This window comes from Phoxinus phoxinus (genome assembly GCF_949152265.1).
Source record: "Phoxinus phoxinus genome assembly, chromosome: 18".
Classification (NCBI taxonomy): Eukaryota; Metazoa; Chordata; class Actinopteri; order Cypriniformes; family Leuciscidae; genus Phoxinus; species Phoxinus phoxinus.
The window spans coordinates 6304670-6331838 of NC_136893.1; the positions used below are offsets into that span (position 1 = coordinate 6304670).

General features: G+C 36.6%; 1 protein-coding gene across 7 annotated transcripts in view; it reads right to left on the bottom strand.

Moving 5' to 3' along the window:
* The window catches only part of plekhg5b (pleckstrin homology domain containing, family G (with RhoGef domain) member 5b), a gene marked incomplete at its 3' end in the record, with an annotated part of 69601 nt that overhangs the window by 14487 nt on the left and 27945 nt on the right, over positions 1–27169 (bottom strand). For 4 of the 7 annotated variants that reach the window (XM_079589626.1, XM_079589624.1, XM_079589627.1 and 1 more), the window contains 6 exons: positions 11480–11621; positions 10662–10761; positions 9458–9527; positions 9121–9212; positions 8722–8858; positions 7537–7703 (listed from right to left, as the gene is read on the bottom strand). In XM_079589626.1, the coding sequence (XP_079445752.1) occupies positions 7537–7703; positions 8722–8858; positions 9121–9212; positions 9458–9527; positions 10662–10761; positions 11480–11621 (708 nt within the window). Of the gene's footprint in view, positions 1–7536; positions 7704–8721; positions 8859–9120; positions 9213–9457; positions 9528–10661; positions 10762–11479; positions 11622–13275; positions 13377–25464; positions 25576–26800; positions 27056–27169 lie in introns of those variants that run through there. The other 3 variants (XM_079589629.1, XM_079589630.1, XM_079589628.1) reach the window with 3 other exon arrangements.

The following is a 27169-nucleotide window of genomic DNA, read 5'->3' on the forward strand; positions in this document are numbered from 1 at the left end:
GTGGATGCACAGGTTTTTACCCTCTTAGTGCTGTATAAATAAACTTGAATAAGTCCCACGTCATGTCAGCTGAGGCGTTTAAGTTGACATTTCCCGACTGGTTACATTACCAGCACTCAAATCAATCCTCGTTAACATTTTTTACTGCTTACCACAACAAACTCATAAACGGTCACGTCTTCCTGTATCTGACCCGGATTCCTGACAACAACAGACTGACCACTGGGAACCGATGCTTGTAGCTGCCTTTTAACCCAAAACTTCTCCATACAACAACAGTTTATCTCAAGAACACAACAAACCAGTGTGAAGATAAGAACAGCTTTTGATCAAGCTTTGAATAATGATGAAACAAACAAAGGTGGAAGAACAGCTTAAGTGACCAGCGCTCACATAAACACCATTCTGAGCAGGTCACATTTAATTTACTAACTTTACCTTGAGTGTCATCAACATAGGACTAGTCTCAGGGTCAACAACACTCACAGTGTCCCTCACTTCAATTAGTCAAAGCAAAGGCATAACAAAGAGCCATTGAAGCTAAAGGACAGTCGATTAATCAGTGATCAAAACCACGATACGGCCTTATCGCCTGACAAGATAACAGCGTCTGTAGCACACGGGCCCAAACTTGTGTCGTCAGGTATCGGAATGATGCTAACGGCTTTCCATTATGTGCACATTCAGCTTCCATTACACATAGAAGCTCCTGCCCACACAATACAAACATTTGCTCAATGAGAAATACAGTGTCTCGCAATGGCAATACAGGAGTTTAATCACTGACGAACCATTCACTGAAACATAAACACTCCAAATAACAACGTGCATCATGTCTAAAACCTGTTAACGTCACCTCCCTTTTTGAGCATAGATGTAAAAATGCACTATCCAAACTTAAATGGTTGTAATTCATGAGTGTCTAGGGTTGGTCTCTATTTAAGGACACAGCAGATTATGGCTGAAATAAAAGCACTTCAAAAAAAGAAAGTGTAAGAAAGTTAAAGAAGCTAAATGTAATGAACTTTAATACAAAATATATATATATTTGACAAAACTTTTGGTTCTAAAATATATATATATATATATAAAAAAAAAAAAAAATCAAAGCTACATCTAACCAAGTTGTGTTCCAAATTCGAAGTTGATATCACAAAAATGTGAGATTTTGTTTAGGGACGCAATACCAAAAATAGCCACTGGGTGAGACCCATACGCCATAGAAATGTTTGATGCACTCTCCCATCACAAATTAATGCACTTCTGTCTCAATATCACTAAATATAACCTTTAGTGTCAGACCTTTCCAATGATGCATGTTTTGTCAAGATTTTATAAAATAGATGATTGCATTGTCACATTTGAAACATGACATCGCCCCCTTGGGGAGGAGCCTGCTTGAAGGTTTTAAAGTACCGTTTCCATAGTAACGCAATGTCAATGTCCAATTTCAAAATGGTTTTCAGGGATGAATTTTAAGTGTTAAAGCTTACCTACTTTATGATGACTTCTAAAAAAAACATGTGATAGGGAAAAATAGGTACCAAACGTACCATGATCCAACCTGGACCCCCTATCTGACCTCAGGCAAGCACTAGTCCTACTCTAAACTTCAGCAGTCAACATCCAGAGAAGAGGCAGAAAACAAGCTAGAAGACTCCACACGTGCTGACAGTGATGAAGTCATGAAGCAAAAGCTTCAAATCTACTCGATCTACTCCTCCCATCTCCTCCAAAGTCATTCTCCACCTCACAGCAAACAACATTCACACGCTAGAAGCTGATCCCTCCCACAGCAGACACCGGCAGGCCTTCTTTCCTTACCGTAGGGAAGTGCAAATCAAGCTAGGTCATATTTCACTCCAAAAACAAAAGAAATAAACAAGAAATTATATTTGTCTTGATGGAAAATGTTTGCATTTAATTTAGCATTTTGATGACAATTAAGCATTTTCTCATTACTGTATCGCATCAGAAGAAGAAAATAATATTTAGATAGCAATCAGTGTAGTTAAAAATAAAAATAAAAGCAACTTGTCCAGAGTTTGTCTAGAAATTGTCCTAAAATTGTATACAAAGAGTATAGCTCACATTTCACCCCAAAATCAAAAATAGAACGTATATCAAATACATTTAGCTAAAAATGAAGCTGTGCACTGACAATTTCATGACATTAAAGATTTTCCCTCATTACTGCAATGCAAAAAAATCTAATTTTCACTATAATGAAAGAAAAGTGCAAAAAAAAATGTATATGGTTTACACGGTAATGCTTTTACATGTTTGCTGATCAAACAACCTTTATACTTATTTAAAAACAAGCAAAAAGGAAATGTGAAGACACATTATAAAGAGCATTTTGGGCTTAATTGTGATAAAATGGCTTTGTTTTCTTTATACAAATTTTTTTGTTTGTTATATATATATATAAAGCAGTGATGACAGACATTTAATTGACTATTAAACAGCATTTAGAGTTCAGTAAATGCTTAATGCTACATTACAGATACTACTAATTAAAGTGATTTATGTGAGACACCATGAAATGGTGAAATGGCTTTCCAAACAATGTTCTAACAAAGATTCTCTCCACTAGTTTCCCGTAGAGATAAGACCCATTTTTTTGCTAAAGTCATGTTTTGTTCTACTGTCTTGGAACACTGAGTGTCAATGATCAGAAACTAATTGCATGGTAATTGTGTTAACTTCACAAGAGCATCAATCACATGTGGGGGTCTGTTGTGTCAAGAGCTTTGTTTCTTTATTGAGAACCCAGGTAAATAAATTGATTACTATGGTTAGCATTGGTCACTTGCTTAATGAAAGAATTTGTGAAACAGATTTGTCATACGTGCAATTTTTGCCCAAAGCATGCAAGAGTTATTATGCACCTAAAAAAAACATTTAACAACTTGATCCTTTCATTTATGGAGGGAAACCGATGCAGATTAGATCTGTCTGCTCCGACACTAACCTCTCTGCTGTGATATTAATACACTTTTGAACCAGTCTCTTATCAGAGAGTTCAAATAGGAACAGGAAAAGCTCATTTCCTGCAGCCGACAGACGCTGGGCAGTTTATCCAGACCTTTGATAGTCCGTTGACTGAGTTACATTTGATCAAACGCGTCGTTTCCTTATTTAACGCTTCTCAGCTTTTGATGCCATTTTTCAAGACACACCTCTGCAAGTCTTTGAAATCAATGTTTCTCAAAGTATTCACAGACTTCTGTAACTACTGATTCTATTGCAAGCTAATGGAAATATTGCAATGTTAAGCCATTTACCTTCTCATTGGAGACACAGCTTAATAAATTAATACATAACACTTTTATTTCAGATAGTTACTGAGGCAACATTTCTCATTCATAGTTTAACTTGATGTATTAAAAGAACTAAACAATTAATAAAAAATATATAGACATTTAAAAAAACCTAACAAATTACAAAAAAAACAAAATTGCAAAAACATTAAAATTAAAACAGAAAATATCAAATCAAACTAACTAATTCAAAATATTAATACAAATATAATAGTACTTCAACTATACTAAAAAAAACACTGGTTGTAGTAGTAGTAAATTATATATATATATTAGTGCTGTAAAATCGATTGATCACATCTAACAAAAGTTTATATAATATATGTATTTATATATATGTGTGTGTGTGCGTGTGTGTGCGTGTGTGTGTGTGTGTGTGTATACACAGTACCCACATATAGACATAGACATATATAAATATAATAATATTTACACACACATATATTATGCAAATACAAACTTTTGTTAGATGCGATTAATTGATTTGACAACCCTAATATAAATACACACATTTCTTAATGCACTTTTTTTTAAACTATGAATGTCATTGTATTAGACAATAAAAAACAGCTTACCAAGCAGCATTTATTTTCAAGAAAGACCAATCTAATTTTTTAAGCTAAATATTTCACAAAAATATCCTTTGTTAGCAGTTAAATAAAAAAAAAAAATTTGTGATTGTTAAACTTTGCAAATAATGTCCATAATAACGAACTACATCTTTACTTTACTGGAACTACTATAACTACTACTCTAACCAAAAATGGCTCAGAAAAGTGATGTTAGTTCTGAAAAAATATCCGTAAGCATTTGAGTGCAGATGCCACTTGTTTTGTTATCTAATGCAATGACATAGTCAGAAGCTGGAGGTGTTGCACATTCACAACATGACCAAGAGCCACTAAATCCATCATAATGACACATTTCTCTGTGTCGCTGTACCATGGAGGCCCCTGGGGGCCACAGGGACTTCTGACCTAATGGCCTGTATGGTTGTGTAATACACCTCTCAGGTCATTAGACATGTGTCCTCAGGCAAGATAGCTCTACTGCACACCTGTGTGGGTGAACGGTGTGTGCCACAAACGCCAGCTCGCATTATCAATCTACGGTAATCTTTTTTTACTAAAGCAACAGAGCCGCAGGTTAAAAGCGAAGAGGGGAGTCCTGAAGTCGACGACTTTGATGTGAGAGATGAATCTTACGCCACAGGACATGCTTAAAGCGACAGAATCCCAGCATGCATTTAAAACCGAACATCAACGGTAACCATAGTAACGACACTGTTTTTGTAACAAACACCACTAGGACCATCATATTTAGGTGAGTTGCTGGCAAAAGAAGCCCTGAGCAAAAACACAACTTTCACCTGAAAACCTGTTCCTGTGAGACACTTGTCTTTCAGCTCCTGGGAGTGTAAAAGTCATGATGCTACATCAAACGCTCACGCTTCAAAGGTCACTCCCCCACAGGGGCGGATCTGGCCAATCAAACCTCAAAGAGGAGTCCTGGTGTCACCGCCGCACCAGTAATCCCAGGGGTGATGCGTTTCTTTCTAAAGGTCAGACTTTGGTGAGGGGGCAAGACACAGTGGGCGAGTTACCACATACAGGTCAAACGCGCTCGCAGACAAAACCCAGCAACTCTCATAAAAATTCCAACGGAATAGTTGGCAGATGAATTGAGAATTCCATCAGCGGGAAACCGAGAAGGTCGGAAGACTTAAGACTTAACAACAGATCACTGCTACTGTCAGAACAATCAAAGCATACGGTCCGAAGCATATTTATCAGGGGTGTTTCCTCCGAGGAGGCAGTGTCAAAAAACTGGATGAGGAAATAATCGATATTACAAAAAATAACACCAAGCAAATATTACAAAATGTGACATTAAAGTCACTTGTTTTTATAAAGTAACATGATAAAAATTCTGCTTTGTCATTACAGGTATAAACATAAAAACAGTTATTTTAAATTGTTATAATATTTTACAATATTGCTGTTTTTACTGTATTTTTGATCAAATAAATGCAGCCTTGGTGAGCATAAGAGACTTCTTTCAAAAACATGAAACAAATCTTTTTGGATGGTAAATATAAATTCTTCATAATTACATCAACTTTCTAGCTTTGTAGAAAAATAATAATAATAATAAATATATATATATAGCCTATATTTTTTTTCTTCTACATATACACACACACACACACATATATACATATATATATAGCCTATATATTTTTTTTCTTCTACACACACACACACACACACACACACACACACACACACACACACACACACACACACACACACACACACACACACACACACACACACACACACACACACACACACACACACACACACACTACTTTTCAAACTATCAGGATATCTTTCAAACTATATTTTCAAACTATCAGGGAAAGTTTGAGATGCACTATTTGCATATAATGACCAACTACAATAGGAATTGCGTCACAAAGTGATAAGGAATGACCCGCTGGAAAACAAGAGGGTGGTGGAACCCAAAAATGTGTCAGTTGATACCATGATGTAAACTCTGGCTGGCTGCTCTCTTACAAATGTGTCAATGCAAACCACAAGACCTGAATGACACCAGAGGCTGACTGTGGAAGTAGAAACAGAAACAACAGCCCTTCTTTTTATTAAAACTGGTGAAAAATCTTAAGCTCAACCAAACCACGTGATTTGACGTATCTCACCTGTCTGTCTGTAACACAAACAGGGTTTGTTTAAATATCTAAACTCAAGTATGAGCAATAGCAGTACTGATGCATGCCTTAATGTCAATGTGTGCTGAGATAATATAACATTAAAGTGAATTTAAACTTTGATTGATTTAAATGTCAGCTAAGGTATGCGGTTTTCTTCTCCATTCAAAGACCAACCATAATCTTCCTTCAAACTAACCTTTTATTATAAACAAAAAACTGTAAATCAAACAATTAGTGAGATTCTCTGTGGTTTTCCTAAAGACCGTCTTTCCAAGTAACTGTTAAAACAAACCTGAATCTAATGCGTCATCATACCTGTGCAATATTCTCCCAACTCGTGTAGGCTTGTTTTATGCGGTTACGTAACCTCCATCCATACACAGCGAAGCAAAGCCTGATGGGATGACAGCCTAGAACTGAATGCTCTGCTCTTAAGATTTTATTGCTAAGCCTGACGATTCAACGTCAAATCACAATAGAAACCTATGAGGGACATCGACAGGACTTTACCCACAATCCTACGGTCTGCACTCATCTCCGACGCCTATAAATCCATGTTTGCACACGCACACAGGAGTGAGTTCAGGCTTGTCTTTCCACGAGTCCGTCTTTACTGAGCATCACAGCGCAACCGGGAAATCCAATCCCATGATGTTGAAAGAGTAACCAGTCATTTCTAGAGAAGAGCTAAAAAGCACACAACTGCCAACATCAGAAGCTCAGAGTGACCCGCGTGTGGCAGAGGATGCAATACCTAAACTTCCTGCATGAGGTAATAATGTGTTATGTTTAAAAGGAAGGTCAGGTGAGACTGAGGTGTTTAGATATCACGAAAGAGAGGAACACATCAATATAAGGTCAACGAGGACAGCAAATACACATGCATAACAGTGATCATTTACATGTACAGTAGAAGTGTCAAAATTTACTTTGGAGGGGATGGAAAATTATCTTGTAAAAATTAAATGAAATAAAAAAAATTCAATGTAAAATAAAAAAAATGAAATCCCCTACAAATGGTCTTGTAAAACTAAATTATGACTAAAACCTTTATAAGGACTTGGTGCAAAAAAAAAAAAGTATGCTGCAATAATGTAAAAAAACAAAAAAAACAAGCACATTAGGCCATGTTTCTAAAACAAATATATGTTAAAAAATAAATAAAATAAAATAAATATATATAGGGACAATGGTCTTGCAAATCAAAGTTACGACTAACAACCCTGACTAACACTATAAGGACTTGGGTTGAGAAATAAAATTCTGCAAAAAAACAACAAGCAATTTAGGCCATGTTTCTAAACTAAATTTATGACAGAAAAATAAAATAAAATAAAATGACGACAACAATGATAACAACCTTGACTAACACTAAGGACTTAAAAATAAAATGCTGCAAAAACGTGGCCCCTTTAGCATCTATAAGCACATTAGGCCATGTTTCTAAAACAGATTTCTTTTTAAACCGTCACTACTGACCAGTATGTCCACGCTCTCACGCCGCGGCAGGGACCCGTGCTCTGCCCTCTCACTGCCCGGTGTGAGGATGTAGACGCTGCCCCCTACTGTCGGCTTCATGTTGGGGAGACTGAGAGAGCGCAGGTCCTTCACGCTCTGCTCCACCTTCAGTTCATCGCCGGGTCGAGCTGCACAAAAACACAACATAATATAATTAATTAACAATAATAAATAAATAAATAAATAAAATATAATATGCCAGTAACCATGGTAAAACATGCAGTGGCACATTTTTTTTTTAAAAACACTATTTTAAATATGAAATCAACATAAGGGGTTAAATTAATTGATTTTTTTAATTTATTTTTATTATCATTATTATTATGTTGTTGTTGCTATTTAAAAACTAAACAATTAATGTTAAATCATTCAATTAAAATAAAAAATAAACAATGTAAAACATTAAAAAGACTAGATGATAATGAAATGAAAATTGTATCAGAAGTAAAAGTATCAAATATGGCCCTTTTGGCATCCATATGCATATTAGGCCATGTTACTAGAACAGATTTAATGATTAAATTAAAAAAATACTTACAATACTATGTGGATTATTGTTAGTAAGAAATTGTGTTTAATTCCAAACTCAGTACAACTGAATATGTTCAAATCCTTTGTTAGTATGATTCAAAGTAACAGAAGGTCTTCAAAAAGAAGATCTTTAGAACATTTCTCCACTCCTCAGACTAGCGGTTAATGTCCCAATCATTTAAAAACTAACCCTTAACTTCACACTCACGTCACAGGCTCAGTATTACGCAAGAGCGGTAGGTGGGATGCGTGCGTTGGCCTTATCAGATTAAAGACGGGGGGATGGAGATGTAGCACATGGTTGTACAGTCATGAAAAGAGTCACATGAGTTCTTTAGAAGTAGAACAGCTCTAATGGAGTTTAATTGGTCACACCTCATTTTGCGGGAAACTGTCTGGTTCTGTGGACACAATGTTTGTCGTGTTGTGCAATACCGAGGTATGTTTTGAAGTATACTGAGGTGAACATGCAGGAAGAAAGGGTTGCCGCTGCCGAAGCGTGGAAATGTTGACAGCAAGATTGAAGCGATGAAAACTTGTTACAATGATGTGCTGGAAATGATGCTGATGAGAAAGTGGGCACTGCCACGCTTCAAAACACATCAGAAAACATACCTTTTACTTTAAGGTAATGTCCTCCAAAACGATATGCCTCAAATTGGAGAGAGAGTGGAGTGTTGGACTGGTCCAGGAATAGATTGACCCGGGATAATTCAATGCCCTTGCGCTCAAAAATTGGTCCGAGCACCTCTCTAAAGAAAAATAAAATGAGTGCATAAGTTTCAAAAACAGAGTTATCAACATTTCAAATCAGCCAATCACAGATTTAGACATTTGAATGGCAATTTTGAATGGTAGTTTGTCAAATAAATTGCAATGGACACATTAACTACTCATTCACAGAAAAAAACACACACAAAAACAAACTTTACTAGCTAATTTTGGTCCTGGCAGTGGCAACACCAAGGTTGTGGGTTCAAATCCCAGGGTACACAGATCTGTTCCCTGACTCACTGTAACGTCTTCTTTTTGACGGCGGGGACGATCTCCGTGTCTATGTCTATGTTGAGGTCAAACTTGAGGCTGAAGCACTCCTTCCTGGGGTCCTATAGGGGGCGACAGACCAACACTGGTCAAAGGTGGGCGGCAGACAGACCACTTCCAGTCATTTACACCAAACTCTAAATGTTATCATCACAAGATATCGATCAAGGAACCACATCCTGGGGGCTGCTGATGATCCCAGACGTGTCATTTCCTGTACACCATGTCAGATAGGAAAGTCCACATTCAAGTCTGTGCTTGTTTTCAGATTACCATTGAGCAATAGGAAAAAGTGGACAGCGCTTACATCGGTGTGGCGTCGCCGGGGCTTCTTTCCTTCTCTTCCTTTCAGCTTCATACCTCCAGTCTTGCGTTCTCTGTCAGAAAAACACCACAGGCACATGAGGACAGAGGGTCAAGCCATCTGTGTGTGACATTATCACTTTTATGTTTTTAGGGCTGAATGATTTGGGGGGATTTACTGCGAATTTTTTCAGATTAAAATTGCAATTGTAGTAAAATAATAAATAAATAAATTATAAAACGCTCCAGGTTTGCTGTGCATGTTTGTAGAATTGCACAATTTGGCCAATAAATGTGATTATATACAAGTGTGACTATTAAAATGATATTGTTATTATTACTATCATAAAAAAAATAAACGTATTATATAAAATAAATCTGGCCCAATTTCGCCCAAGATTTTGTGATGTCAATATGACTATAATAATATTATTAATAATAATAATACATTTATTATTGTTATTATCATCATCATTAAACAATTAAACAAATAAATATGAATACATATAAATATGAATACCTTAATATTTCACTGTAAATTTTAAAAAGTATTTATGAAAAATAATATAAATATACAGAAATATTATACATTTGTAAGTAATACAAGAATAATAATAATTGTAATTGTATATGGTGGTAAATATTGTAAATAGTGCTTTTATTTTGGCGGAAAACTGCAGGGAGCCCTTAAAGCATCTCTTTTGTTGAAGACATTTGGTTTATTGCCACTTCTCAAATTTGGGAAGATGGTTAGCATCGGTTACAATACAAGCGACCCAAACTGAGAGCGCTTACAGAGATGGAGTTTGTGTGAAGTTTACTGTGAACCGAGCCGTTCAGAGACACTGAAAACATCGGATCACGAGTTGCTCGCGTGTAAAAGAACTCCGCTCCGTGATTCACTCCGAAACTCCAAGTGCATATATTTAATTAAATCACAGCCTTTACAATAAGACAATCACATTAAGCCATATAAAGATTTAGGTTTTATTTCGATTCATCATGTAGCCCTAGTATTACATCTCCATTTCAGATTAACCGTGTGTATTTCACCTTTGTTCAGGTTTCATGCCCTTAAGCTTGATTTTAATGGTTTTGTGCTCAAAAAAAACTTTGCATTTCGCATCACTATGTTGTGCAGGTTTTGGTGTGCAAGATTCCATATGGATATTTGAATGTTGTGTGACGGTTGTGGATCACCGACTGACCCTCGTTCAGTGCTTCCTTCCTCGTCTTCCTCTAGGTCTGATGGGGGGCTCGTGCGAGGTGGACAGGAACGCGTCGACACATTCCGCGCCAGGATAGAACCTGACGACACAGATCTGATCTCACAACCTTCACTCTTTATAGACAGGGCTATTATCGTTAACTGAAAATAAAACTATTCAAACATTTCTGTTGATTGAAATAAAGCTAAAATTATTAAATGGAAATACTTAAAAACTAAAACTAACAAATGACTGAAATGCTGAAATAAAAAATAAATTAAAACCAAATAGCAATATAAAAAAATATATATAAAAATAACAAAAGCACAGAACAAAATGGCTAAAATTGAAACTAAAATTAACTTGAAAAATAAAAATAAAAGCAAATTAATAATAAATGTATAAAACTATAATAAAACTAAAATAACTGCTTAATAATAAAACAATTATGTTCACTAAATAATGGTGCAGATATATAAAAAAAAGTAATTTGATCAAAAGTTGTTCAAGATCAAAAAGATTAAAATAAAATAAAAATATAAAGAATTGAAGTAAAAATATTTAAGTTAATTTCTTTTAATATATATTTTTTTCCAATAAGAAATAAATATTTTAAAAAATACGTGATCAAATCAATTTCAGTTAACTTGTTTGATTTAAAACCAGCATCTGTTGATCTGTGACAATGGTTGCATTTGAATGGTAGTTATTGGTTGTACAAATGAACCTGGCACTCAGTCCAGGTGTTTTTTGTACGGAGCAAAAACCTGTTTGTCAGAGAGAAACATGAGTGTGTTTGTGCCTGTTGCACCATTTACCTTGTGTCTGTATGTCAAAGCGGGGATGCCTGTCAAAGTGCATGCTATCAGACTCATCCAGGTGACAGCGAGAATCACATGACTCGCACAGGTGCAGAGGGCTTTTGCCGTTCAGTTCCTGACAGTCTGGGTGATGACACACCTACAGGAACAGAGAGAAATCATCCATCAGTCACTTTCACTTCACCACACCACAAAAACACTTCATATCGTTGCTTTCTGCAAGCTGAAGTCACTGTCTAGGTGTTGAACTTTCTCTTCTGATAGTTCACATCATCACATATAGTCTCAAACACAACTGTACACTGTAAAAAAAAAATGTTGGTTTAACTTAAAAAAGCAAGTTTCCTTATTGCCTTAAAATTTTTGGGTTAATACAATGAAAAAGAATGGTTTAATAAACAGAAACTCAAAATAGTATGTTATCTTCACACATGAGTTATCGAAGTTGATTTGACAAAAGATAAAAAGTTATGATAACAAATCATGAAAATATTTTTTTACACGTGTACACTACACACACACACGGCTAAAGAGCCTTATTCACACCCCAAACCAATCCAAAAACAGAGGTAAATGGTTTAGAATAATTTACTGTCAAAATACCAAGGTACAGTGGGTGGCTCACAATGTAATACCATGAATATACTGTACATGGCAACAGAATTCATTACTATAGTATTTACATGGTTCAAGAGTAGCATCGTACATGTGCAAAAACCATTGTAATAGCACGGTACTTTTTTGTTTGTAATATAATTTTGTGATATATATATCTTTTTTTAGACAAGTACTATGTGGTAGTATGATGTGATTTTTACTGTTTTTGACTCTTATGCTCACTAAGGGTGTGTATAAAATGCAGTAAAAAAAAACGTTGTAAAAAAAATATTGTGAAATATTCGTATAATTTAAAATAACATTCTTAATATACTGCTAAATGTAATTTATTCCTATGATGGCAAAACTACATTTTCAGCATCATTCCCCCAGACGTCAGTGTCACATGATCCTTCAGATTTACTGCTCAAGAAAAAAACTTATGTTGAAAATAGCTGTGCTGCTTAATGTTGCCGTGGAAACCCTGATAAACTTTTTCAGGATGCTTTGATAGACTAGTTTGAAAGAACAGCATTTATTTAAAATCGAAATATTATAACATTATACTGTAAATGTCTTTACTGTCATGTATGATTAAAGCATACTTGCTTTTGTATTGATTTCTTCCAAAGAAGACCCCAAACATTTGAACGATTGCCCATATATAGCGATAATATCAGATGAATGGTACGGTTGTTTAGGGGACGTCCCAGGTATGATATGTCACAAGAACTGTTTGGTTAGTATAACGCTGTTGAGATTTATCCAATTTATGAAAGATGAGATGTGCGTAAAGATAAGAAAGATGTGCTGTGCACAAGATAAGATGTGCATAAAGATAAGAAAGATGTGCATAAACAAAGTGTACCATTTGTGATAAAGCCAACGGTGGCCTTGTTTTTGACAACACATAGCAGAAACAGAGTCATGTGAATCATCTAATTTAAGCTAAAGTTGCACAGACCGCTCTGAAGAGATAAAGTCCTTGAGAAAAGATCCATTCTTCCGTAGCAGATCTCAAAAACTGATTCAATCGAGAACCACAACAAGTTTCAGGTTCATATCCACCGTTATGTACGCAGCTTGCTGTTTTATATAAAAGCATCGACTGTCACACCTACTCGAGCTTAATCCAAATCCCTCCGAAATGACTCATATTGAAAAATAGCGATCAGTCGACCGTCCCCTCCTCTTACCTTCCACATTATGGGATGCGTGCAGGCCGCCCCATCCGTGGGCGTCCGTGGACGGCAGTCCATGGCAGAAAAGAAGAACACTTAAGTACCGTCACAAGGGTCCCAAGTCATCCCCTTCCCCCCAAAGAACCAACAAGATGTCCAATTAATCCACTCCCTTGCTGTCTAGTCAGGTTAAGCGCTCATGGGGGCAGGGCAGTTTTAGGGTAGTCCTGGTCTTCCCCAACAACCAAATCAGTCTTCAGATGTCCAAAGCCCCTCTAATCTGAGGAGCTAATCATCTGCTATGCGCTCTCACAAACCCTTCTGATGGGGCGGTGGAGATTAGATTTGGCTCATCTCTTTCTCAGACTGGACGTCACCTCAAAAGGTTTCTACCCCGAGGAAGAAAGGCAGCCTCGGCACCATAAAGTTTTTAAATGGAGCTTGCTTTTAAATGGGCCTTGTTGTCTGTAATAGGCATGACATGGTCAACCACAATAAGGACAATTAGGTTAGGTGTACTTTCATGTTTTTTTCAGATTCAAAGGCTTGTTGGGAGTTTCTGCCAAGTTGAAGCAGCTTTAAAGGAATGAATGGTCAAATATGGATTCAATGTGACCACACGAATCACTGTAGTGCAGAACAAACAAAAGGGATAGTTCACCCAAAAATGAAACTTCGGTCATCATTTCCTCACCCTCAAGTTGTTCCAAACATACGAATTTCTTTCTTCTGCTGAACACAAAAGAAGATATTTTGAAGATTGCCGGCAACCAAAAAGTTAAATGGGCCCCCAGATTAACTTCCATAGTATTTTTTTCTCTCCATACTATGGAAGTCAATAGGGCCCATCAACTGTTTGGTTACCGTACGCTACTAAATGGAGTAAACCTTGAAAGGTTATAAGTATAATTTAGGCTTTCTGAGTCAGAGCTTTATAGATATTCATAAACGTGGAAGATGAATGGGCACATATTGGGGGGAAAAGCATTGCATTCTCTATGGAAAATAAAACAATTCTGAACATGTACTTCATGAAAATTTTACACAATAAAATTAGAATGATATAGCAGAATAAACATAATATGCAAGTTAAAGCAGCACTAGGTAACTTTTCAACCTTAATAATATATTTCCAAGTCTCTTGTGATGGTACATCGACTTACAATAGGTTGAATGACACGTCTGCCATAGCCTGACGGGGTCTGTAGCGTTTTTAATCGTACTTTTAAACTTCGGGTTTCGGGTAGTAACCGGCGAACAAAGAGAACTACAAAATTCGACTGCTTTACGGCATATACGTCACTTCCACCACCACCCCCACTTCCTTAAAATCGGACGTGCGAGCCAAACTTGCGCGTTTGTTTGCCAAATGTTATAGTCATAGCCGAAGCAGACAGAAAAGCAAGAAAGCAAAGGTTTTGTCGGAGGAAAGCAAAAAGAGGGAACGAGAAAGTGATCGCATTAAAGGCAGAACGAGGATCAACATTGGGCCAGCGTTTCCTCGCTGGCGTGAGCTGAAGGAGGAGGAGGGGTGCCCGATGCCACCCGTCCCGGTTCTCCAGGGATTGTTCTCTTTTTTGAGCGACAGTCCCGGAAAATGTATATTATTTCCCGGGACACGAATTGTCCCGTTTTTTTGTGAAAATGTACTTCTAAAGTAGAATTTCCTGTTTTCAAATTAAACCGTTTCCGTCTACTGTTACTGTGTTTTCTTCATAGTTGTGTACAGTACATCCAATCCTGTGTCCGTAAACGGGTAAAACCATGGTAAAAACGGGTAAAACAGTGGATTGGCCAATGCCAGGCGTTTACTTTTATTTGATTGGAAGCTCAACTTATCGCCTATCAACTGCCTGTGCTGTCGGTCGCGCGCGCGCATCAACACACATCCAAGATGATACAGTGTGAGTTTAGTTGCTAGCTAGCTTTTTAAAAACTGTCTATTTACATCTATTGTGTGAAATGGGGAGAGAGACGGACGAGGAGGATAACCACTGTCTATGAGGATAACACAACAAAGTCGGATGAGCCACCAGTGTCAAAGAAAATACTATTTACAACCTACAACTCAGACTCAGACCCCAAAAAATAATAATAATCTGTGTCCCGGTTTTTCACAAATCAAAGGTGGCAACCCTATGCTCGACCGATGCGGACTTTCAAATATCAAATGAAAGTTCAAATGTCTAAAAAGGGCGTGTTTGGTAGGGGATAGATTCTTGCAAGTAAATATATAAGATGTACAAAATAATATTTTAGGATACCTAACATGTCTGTGATATTTGTTTATTTGTCTTGCCTCAAGCTATAATGCAAATCGATTTGTAAAATTTGCAGATTCATCTATGGTAGCTTGATATTATAATATTGACGAGATATGGTTATTATATCTACCACTCAAACATTGCATTGAAGTATCATATAACGTTAGATTCAGTAAAACGGTAACCAATAGACTAGGCTACTATAATGACGCTGGCTTGTAAACGTGAGCATCGCGATCATTTGTCGTTTGAAAAAAAATAAAACCCATGAAATTATATTCATATGACATGCTAAAATATATGCCACTGTACCTGGATGAAGACATTTCACACGCGACAAGCAGAACACCTGCATGTGAACTCCTCCTACAGTGTTCAGGGCTATCATGGTTGTCAACAAATGCACGTGCATGTATGACAGAGTTTACGACAGTAGTAGAGGACAATACTGTTTCCCAACTGTAGGGGGACCCCGAGAGCAAAAAAAAAGAAAAGTAACCTAGTGTTACTTTAATGCGGTCAAATTGATTAAATTGGTTTACATAATATATGTGTATATTTATTATTACATTTATATATCATATATATGTCTGTGTACAGTGTATATGTACTTATACACACACATGTGTATTTGATGTGTGTATATACACAGAACAAACACACACATGTATATGATATATCTAAATGTAATAATATATATACACATTTTGAAAACAAACTGTTTTGTTCGATACGATTCATCAAGATTACTCGATTTGACAGCACTAATACAAATGCATGTAGAAAGTGATCAACAGTGATCTAACACGCACACAAAAACTAAAGCACATTAGATTTTTTTTTATAGTGGGGATTATGACTGATTATGAGAGAAAAGACGACAGGTCATTCCTCTTTACAGTAAAACTTCCTGCACAGCGGTCAACAGAACAGCCTGTATACTCACGTAACTGTGTGTTTGCCATGAGCCGCTGCTATGACAACTGACAGCTTTTTCTGTGCTGTCGGGAGTTTGGAGAGCCGAGCTGAATCACCGGCGAGGACTAATGTTCTCTGACGAGTTACAACACATTTGTCTGAAGGAGAACAGGACTCATCGCCGTTTATGGATTGGCTGAGAGTGTGAACCTGACCCCGGGGCAGTGGCATGAGATGCGCGATCACGCATTCACACTCGTTTAGTGATGAGGAGAGAGGTGATAAAGAAGTTCTGGAGAAAGTTGAGGTGAAAGATGAGACTTTGCGCCAAGAAAGCGCTCATCTTCTTAGGCAGCTTCCTTCTAGAACAGCATACTACTGATTTGACGTGGGGTTTCTCTCGACATTTCTCTCGAAATGGTCACTCAGTCACATCACACAATTAGCAGTCCTTAGGAAATCCACTTAAAACTCATGACTTGAGTTGACTTCAGTGTTATTGCTAACTATATATATATATATATATATATATATATAAATTATAAAAAAATCTGTAATGTTTGGAAATTTAAATAAAGCTGAACGAAAATAAAAATATAAATATTAGATGATAAACTTAAACATCTTGTTTTTCCAACTAATTAAAATAAATAAGTTTATTAGAACTAAAATAAAGTACTAAAATGACTAAAGCCAAAAATTAAACTAAACTAACAAAAATGACACAAACACATAACAAAATTACTCAAAATGTAAATAAGATTAATTTATATAAAAATAAAAGCCAATTCAAAATATTAATAACATATTAGTAGCATATATAAATAACAGTAAAAATAACACTGATTCCAATAAATTTGTTTTTTTTATTAGAACATTGCTAAGCTAAGAATATGACCCTGTGAAACGCACAATGCTGTTCTGTAAAACATTGGATACTTCTCTGTCCACCATTGGACTTTTTTTTTTTTTTTTTTTTTTTTAATGAGTTGAAGTGAATTCTGGGAATTTAGCTAAAATGTGGTTATCTTAGTAGGCAGAATCATGTTGTTGATAGTTTGAAACAACCTCACATATGGAGCACACCTATAATACTATAGACACCATTTTGTCTAAATAAAAAAATATACTAAAATTAAAATAATCACTTAAGAGCCCATTTGAAATGTTATAAGCGAATTTAGGCATCACAAACAATCTAATGTACATTATGATTTTGAGATTTGCTTTACAAACACGCACAATTGAGTCTTTCTGAAACCGCTTAATCGAGCGACTTCAAGCATGCAATGTGCTGACCAAACAGTTGGGCAATTAAGGGACCCTCAGCCAGGGATCAAAGCCAAGGACAGCTGAGTGTGTGTGTGTGTGTGTGTGTGTGTGTGTGTGTGTGTGTGTGTGTGTGTGTGTGTGTGTGTGTGTGTGTGTGTGTGTGTGTGTGTGTGTGTGTGTGTGTGTGTGTAGGCTGTCTGATTTTGAAGTTGTGCTGGATTACCCATGGGCCTCAGGAAGGGGCGATGTGTTTGGAGTGTGGAGGTGAATGTAAGTGAACAGCAGAGAGAAACAGACAGCTGTGAACACACACAAGTGTCCAGAGGGGCTTATCGAATTTAGGGACATGTGGCACCATTCTTAGCTATTACACGTGCACACTCACAACAAAAACAAAAATGTACTTAGTTAAAGGTACACTATGTAATTTTTTTTTGTTCAAAATAAACAATCAACAGTCAATGCATCATCAATCCTTCTTCCAAAACGTGTTTTGTCTTACCCTGATGCACTATGGTAAGCTTATTTTAAGTGTTTACATTTTAGACCTGTCAGGATGAATAGACCTTTGTGGGGAATTGCGTACATACGTCACTCGCCCCTGCGTGTTTCGTCATCTCCATGAATAGAGTAAATTTGCTCCGGCTCCTTTGACGTGTGTATGGTGTGTGAGTGACATATGTTATTGTCACAACGAGTGAGAAAGGTTGACATGGAGCAGCTAAATCTCCAACCTCCGGAGAATCACCCATTTAAAACAAACATCGAACAGAAAAAAAGTCTGCTGGCAAAAAGAGAACACGATAAAGCTCGTAATAAAACCAGAATCAACATTAGCTTGGCTTTATGGAGATGGCGAAAACTGAGGGCTTTGAAATGTTGCAAAAGTGACCGGAGAGGTCGTCCAGACTGCAGGTAAACGTGTCAAAAAAAAAAAAATCTGACTTGTACGTCACTCTATAGATCAACATTCATCGCAATTCTGCCCTCATGAATATTTTTACATGTTACATACCTGAAGTTATCAAGACCATCGCAAAATGTGTCAGTGGAAGGACAGTGAAGTGTCAGAACTAATAAGTCTTACAGTGACAGTTTTATATACAAGCAAAGCACGAGGGCTCGTATCATTAATGTTTCAAAACTATTCTCTCTTTTTTCATATCCTTGTCTTTGCTTTTCTGAGCATAAATTCGCTTGCTTCGACGGCAGATCACACTATAAATAAAAGCGTAATACTTCCATATGACAGCATGCTGCGTGATGTCTTTAATCATTCTTTTGTAAAGCATTATCTATTGTGAAGGGTCATATTCATATATTCATCCACACAGTCACGCAGAGTATAAGCACAACCAAAACAATGTTCTCCTGCAAAATGCATGCATTTTTCTTTAAATCGCTAGTTACAAAGTGTTCCTTTAACAAGAAGCTCAAAATAGCAAGGCTAAAACGACAAAAAAAATCTAATTACTTGTCACTGGAAATGTTTCGCTCCTCGTTATGACCATCCATCCCCATTTATCAGTGCTCATTCATCTGAGGATTATGACGAAATGCGGGCTTTAATAATTTCATGCCCTAATTTCTCCATCAATAATCTTTCAAGCAATTAAGCCTCGATTTGCAAAAGCTTTTCATTAATGAAAAATCAGGTTTTTTAAATATTTCATCAGCATCAATCTGCAAAGTTGACCTGGAGTGAAGGGGACCCATGGAGAACAGGTTTGCTGGTCTATATGTGGCTATATGTGCTGTGCAGACAGTGTGAAGAGTTTCAGGTCAAATGTCAAGTGCAGTGTCCTTTAGTGCAGGATTAAACCGTCTGCCACAAAACTGAGCACCTGTTCCCTTTAACTGCACAGCTCGCTCGGTCTTATATAATGTACATTTTCATCCCTCTTTCGCACACAGATAATCATGTCAGCGTTTAATCTCTCCTTTCATGGAAAGCAGCACACGAAATTTGCCCTCGCCATTTGGAAGGGCGAATGAAATTATGCGCGAGCAACAATTCACAGTCGAAAACGTCACAAACTACTTTTATTATACATCATTTTTTATATTCTGTCTAGTATCGACATAGCATGATGAAAATAATGCTAAATCCCAGTTGTCATAATTATACTGTACCAACAGTTTTTGTTTTCTCTGCAGGTCCACAATGTTTTTTTTACCAAATAAAGACTGCTTTTATTGTAAATAAATATAATATATTGTAAATATATATATTACTCCTGCCTTGACATATTTCCTGTTGAAACAGGATGTTTAGGTAGGACATAGGTAGGACTCGTTTATTTAATTAATAATACGGTCTTTTTTTAAGTCCTTAGTTATATCATATCACACATACAAATGACTTGCTACAGCCTCGTAGATTAAAGAGGGAGGGACATTCTAATGCATTTAATTGGACAATTTGAGCATTGCAACAATTCATCAATATATTTGTTCTGTTGTCCTAAAAGTTGAAGACATTTTAAATGCATATTTAAACATTTTAAATGCATATACAGTATTTATTAAAAGTAAACTCCTAATTTTCTAAAAAATAAATAGCTTGTTCAACTAGGAACTCTAAACTGGATAACAGGATATGCTGAAGCTCAAACAGAGGGACATGACAACATTGAGCAACAAATAAAACTCAAAGGGGAATAAAAAAAAAAAGCTACACATACATTGCATAGGCATGCAAGCACTTCACACAATCATATGATTGCGCATATACTACCAGAAATCAGCTGATAATGCATAAGCGTAATTAATGAGTTTGTGAAAGTCACACCAAAAATAACACGCTCTTCAACACGCTTTCCACAGTTCTCCCTTTTCTCACCTTGACTATATGAGATGTGAAACTGGATTCATGGCTGAGACCATCATCGAGCTGTGGTGCTCACGAGGGAGGCATGAATTTGAGTTAAAAGGCCAAACGAGACCTGAAACTTACTGACAACAGCTTCAGATTCGAACTAAATCACTGAATCATCCTTGCAGTGCAATAGATTATGAAACATCTCACATGTGCTGCCATAATTTCAACCTCAGACACCACACCTATGGACACGTTTACTGACCTCCAATGCATTTTGTGTTTAAAAACCACAAAATTGGGTTGAATCTGAACCAGGTTGACATAATCAGAGCTTTTGAAAAAGATACCCGGTTAGTAGCATTAAATAAAAATACTCCGTTTGTTTGTGGCAGAGTTACTATAGTTAACAGCATACAGCATTATGGGATGTTAAAGCAATCCAATCAGGTTGTCAACATATCCCTATGCCTTTAGGTTCGCTGTTAAAATCCCAATGTGAACGCTAAGAGGACCAGGACCAAACAAACCGAACTACAAGTGTGAACACACCCTCAGTCATGTTTTTCACTTTTAATGAAAACACTAACTAAACAGAACGATTCTTAAACACACAAAGTCTGATGATTAAAAACAGGCTTAAAATCAGCCCAACCCTGACCGCATCATGGTGTGACTAGTGTGAGAAAACTGAATCACCAAACAGCCTAAAATGTCTCGATTCAAACTCGCGCATCCGTGAATGTCCCGTCTGACGCTTATGACGTCTATAAACATTGACACGCTGTCGCTTAAACATAACAGATCAAAACATACATTGAGACTCATTAAGCGCTGATTCATATCCCTCGAGTTCAACCCAAATACAGTTATCTGTCAAGTTAGTTAACTACACTAATCTAACCATTTAGAGTGAGTAAGAGTTTTGCTCCAGCTGTTATTTTCCATTTATATCATTTCTAATGAGGATGTGATCAAAAAACTGAGAGCTGGGTGTGTGCTTGCAAACTTGAAGAATAGCCAAATTTTATCCATAAAAACAAACACGAAAACCTGTGTCACAAGGACATTATTTTGATTTAAAAGAATAAAATTAAAGTAACAAAAAGACAAATAAATAAAAATCATATGAACCATGGGAATCAAATCCATATAAAATATAAGCATGGATAATGGCACAGCATAACCTACCTTATGTTATAAGTTCTTTAGTTTGCAAACTACACCCAGACACATGGTGTGGTTTAGTAATTACGTGAAAGAGCAATTACGCAACTGAAGCAACAGCCAAACATCTTTTGACTTCTCTGCTTCTGTGCGCATAGAAAAAAACACCCAATGAAGGAAGTGAAATCAGAGATTCTTGCAGTTTGCGTTGGTTTCAGTACCAGACTCCTCTGCCACAGCAGTCGACTCCAAAACAAGCGTCTGGCTCATAAAGTGCACATTAAAAGAAGATAGATTAAAAAATAAAAAGGCATTTACGCAAACCAAGGCGGTGTTATATTAGCTTGGTTCACCACGCTTGGTTTTTCCTTGAGTTCTCTTAAACTAGGGCTAAAAACAGAAAGCCACATTATTGCAATTCTTTTGAACAAACTGTGAGTCCACATGGTTTTTAGCTTGTTGTTTTTATCGTATAAAAGGAATAATTTCATCCACTCCAAACCTTCTTACATAATCTCTTATTCCTCCAAACCAAAATACAAATGGCTACAGGCAAACTTTCCAGAATTTCAACGCAAGTGAAAATGATCCAAAGGCACCAGAAGAAGCTAAAACACATTGACAGAGAATCCAGCATCAAGCAGCCCTGTTTCTATGGCTATGTTTGGAAAAGTATACTAACTGTACGCTCTTCTGCAATAATATATGCTGTGCACAGTGTCCACATTATCTATATACATGGACAATCCTACCACAAATGGTAAAAGTGCATATTATACAATGCAAAAATGTTGGGTCAGTAAGATTTGCTGTTCTTTTTAACTTTCTATTCATCAAAAAATCCTGAAAAAATAACAAATGTTTTTTTTTTTTTAGCAGCAAATCAGTATATTAGAATGATTTATGAAGGATCATTTGTTTAAACTTGCAAAAATTAAAAATGTCCTACTTTGATAGATGGACACATAATACCCTGCTGAATTAATTAAACATGCAAAGTGATGAGTATACTAAAGTTTGAAGCATTTATCATAACGTAATTTGTTTCAGATACAGTACATACTGTGCAGTATTCAGCGAGCAGCAATATTCCGAACACAGGCACAAGAGTTACGTCTCTAAAAGAGATAAAACTGCTCTAAATCAGGGAAATATGAGAAGTCACTGAAGTATGCTGACAGAGGGTAGTGACTGATGGGTCACAGCTTTGGGTCAGTGGACATCCGGAACAATTAAGAGGAAAGAACGCATTACCACACCAGCGGCCCAGATGCATGTCGGAATACAGTGACCGCGGTCTAAATTTACCCTATTTAGGACACAAGATTGAAATGCTACTGGAGGATTATGACATTTAGCAAGCGGAAAGCTGTCATATTATAGACTATTTTTATAATTTGATGGCCTTTTTGAAGTTATACTAGCCCGGTTCAAAATAAGCATTCATTTTACGAACATAAACCATCTAGGATATTCATCAAAATGTATTATTTCCTCAAAAGAAAGTCACACAGGTTTGGAAAGACAAAGGTGAATAAATGACTACAGAATTTTATTTTATTTTAATAAAAAAAACTTGTTAAAGTGCCTCTATTATGCCATTTCAACGGCTCCTAGCTTTGTTTTGGAGGTGTCCTACAATAGTTTACATGCATCCAAGGCCAAAAACACTTTCATTTTCTTTATAATTTACATCGCACCATCACCAATTTTCTCAGTGTCTCTCTAAAGATTATTTGGCTGTTGCTTCAGTTGCGTAATTGCAAGGATTGGGTCTCTCTAAACTCCTCTCCAAGAGCCTGCTCTGCTCTGATTGGTCAGACTCAGATGGCCCAGTCTGTTGTGATTGGTCTACCGCTTATGTGTCAAAGGAAACGCACATCACCATATCTGAATTTCAGCTCTGGATCTTCCTCAGCACTTGTTACACAGTGACGATGAACAGTAGTGATGGTTTTACTGTATCAATGCTAGTGCGAGTCCTCATCCTTTGGAAGTGCGGAAAAGTGGATTTGCTTTCGCAGCTCAGAAAACATTGTCTTCTCGGCAAGTTGACAACACAAACCAAACTCTTCCAGTCTCAGCTACAACTACTGCGTTTGAGTAGTAGACGTTAGTTCTGGGCAGCCAATGAAATCCATAGGCTGGGATTATGCAAATTTGTTACAGAAAGGTTCATGCAGGAAGTAAGACTAATTACTGACGACTCGTTTCAGTTCAAATCGGTTATTTCTTTGGGAGACAATAACTCAATTCATCATGCACTCTGATCTTTGAAACTATGAAGACCTTTTACATTTACAAATATCTATATTACACACTACATGAAAGGAAATATCTGAAAAGCATAATAGTGGCGCTTTAATAAAGCTACTTAATGCCACCAATGTAAATGTTAGTTAATAAAAATGCTCATGTTAGTTTAAAGTGCATTAACCAATGTTAAGAGAGAACTTTTGATTTTAAAAATGAGTCAAACACGACCAGCCACAAACAGTCTGGCTGACCAGCCCATTCACAGAAGCTGATGACAAATGTCTGTGGAGTGGTGTGGGATTTCCATGCTTACATACAGAGAACATGAAAGGCCTATTTGGTCACCAAGGACTAAAACTTCCTTGAGTGACTAATAGTGAGAAAGCCTTTTCAAACTAAACCTGTGGTTCACGTACAAGCCTCTGCACAATCACTTCCCTCGAAGAGCAAAGTTCACTCCAGGCCAATAGAGTTTGCCAACTCTGGGACAAGCTCACAAGATCTCGGGTCCATTAAATAAAGGCTATTAGCACAAAAGAGACTTATTTTGGTTCTCTCCTCTCCAAATTGCTTTCCACCAGTAGTTTTCCACACATTACAGTGCCCTAAATCGAGCTAAAAGTTCAAGGCAGATATTCATTATTTACATTTTTTAAATAAAAAAATGTTGGTTCCCATTCTAAACTGTGCTACACTCTTAAACACTGTGCTTACACTTACTTTTGTGGTACCCCCAAAGAAGCTTCAGTGATCATTTCTTAAAAGAACCATTTTTTCTTACTGTGAAGTACATTTGAACAATCTAAAAGAACCTATTACCCCACTATAACGAACCTTCAATGGAAAGAACCCATGGATGGTACAGGTTCTTCATGGAACCATCAATTCCATTAAAGAACCTATATTTTTAAGAGTGCAAGTATGACCGGAAGGACAATCCATGATAAAGGAGCAGTGGAAACTGACTAACTTAACTTTTTCGCAAGAAACATTCCACTCAGTGTGTGTTTCAACATGTAGCATCAGCAAAACCAAATGAGCATGTACACACCCACACCCACACCTGGAATACAGCCACCATTATCACAAAAGTGAGCAAGAATCTTATTTACAATGCGATTTTTTTTAGACTGATATCAGAATTGATGTCAAGATAAGACAAAAATTTACCGTGAAGGACTTTAGCTAACAGTATTTCTCACTTTGGCTTGTTATAAAAATAAAATGAAAACGTACACTCCAATTTCACAAATCGCTGCAAGAGTGAAATCTCGTAAATATTGCCCTGCTTAAACCCAATTAGAGACAACGACTGGAAAATTCCTTATGTGTGCAAGACTTGCTTAAACATGCTTTGAAATTAAAGATAAAAGATAAAAAAAATTACATTAATAATAACCTAAATTACATAAATAGACATTTAAGAAAGAAAACCGCATAGGAAGCATAATGTCTACCCATCTGCTGTCTAACCAGAGACATATGTAACGAAGACAGAAGAAAACTCACCAGCAGCTGCGCGCTATCTACTCAAACTCTGTCAAGTGCGCTGAGAGCCGTCTCATGCTCCACTCTGTGACGCAACACTGCTATCCATAGCTTTAGGGGAGGAATAGGAGGAGAAAGAGACATACAGGAAAGAGGGAGGGGGAGAGCCAGAGAAAGAGAGAGAAAGAGAAAAAGAGAGAGAAAGAGAAAGAGAGAGAGTCTAGAAGGAAGTGAAAGGAAAGGGAAAGCTACTGTACATTCAAAGTTGATTTCTCTCTTAGCGAGGAAAGCACTATATCTCACAAAATAAGTCCAGATCATATTTCAGGCGGGAAAAAAACTAATAAAGAAAAAAAAAACACAAAGCAAGAAAAGTTAAAAAGTTCAAAGTTAAAAACTTTCATATGTGAATAAATGACAATATACAAATCAATGTATATGAACTACAAATCTCTTGAACATCATATCTTTACCCAACACCCTTTTTAAAATGCTAAATAAAATAAAAAAATATATAAAAAGACTAAAATATAAAATTACACATACCCACACACATTAAATATATAAATATCAATGTGAATGATTTATTCTAAATGTGCAATATACATATAAATATATATATGAAATATATATATAAATATGTGAAAATATAATATTTATTTCTTAAGTATTTCTTATAATATAAGAGACAATTAATTAAAAAACAGCATATAGATTTTTCTTTGCATTGACTCTTTCATGACAATTAAGGAGATTTTCTCCCAAAGTTTCATAACCATAATGTACCCAGATGTTACCATATTTTTTTTGCCATTCTCAATTTAGTAAAATTGTAGTTTTGTCATTATTAAATACTCTAATACAATTATTTATGCAAATCACAAATTATAAGCCGTTCAACAAACACTAACATTGTGTATTAATACTTCACAAATTAAGTAATATACTTTTTTTGCATTATAGAAATTAGAAATTGTATTTAAATTATGGTTATGAGAATTGAAGGAAAAATTTGTTAAATACAATGTTCACAATTCAAAAAAAATCTTAAATGTTCACATGGTACTTCATGGAACTTCAAAGGGGACCTGAACATATTCGTCCTATACCCCAGTCCGGACCGGCACGCTAACCCCACTTACTTTATCATGTTTAAACTCTTCCCACTACTCCTCTTCATTCAAACAATCCACACAATTTTCTGCCCAAATTTCTGTGCGCTCATGCACCACCGATATCAACACATGCATCACACATGCATGTCATAACCAAAAAAAATTAATGACCAAACATTAATAAAGGAACATCTTTACAAATAATTCAAAGGAATGTCTGGCATACTATATGATGCACTCACCGGCAGTCTGTCAGAGTCGCACGCGTGTTTGCATGTGTGCATGTTGCTCCACACTTCTGTACGCCAAACCGCTGTCCTCTACTCTCACTCCAGAGCAAACTGAGCCTTCCCCTGCAGTCTGGCAGGCTTTGCTGGACCGGGGTGCTTTCAATCTAATAACTCCGTAAGCTGGTGTGTGTGGTGTGTTATACAAGGTGAACGTCTCTATCCCTGGAGAATATCCGTGTGGCATTTCCTGCAACGCTGAAGCTGTTTAGACCCCCGGGCTGTGTTTGTGGGACTATTTAACTGCCAGAGTCTCTTTACAAGAATGTGTGGGGAGGAAGACATCAGATTAAATCTTGTTGACAGTACAGCATGTAGAGCGGG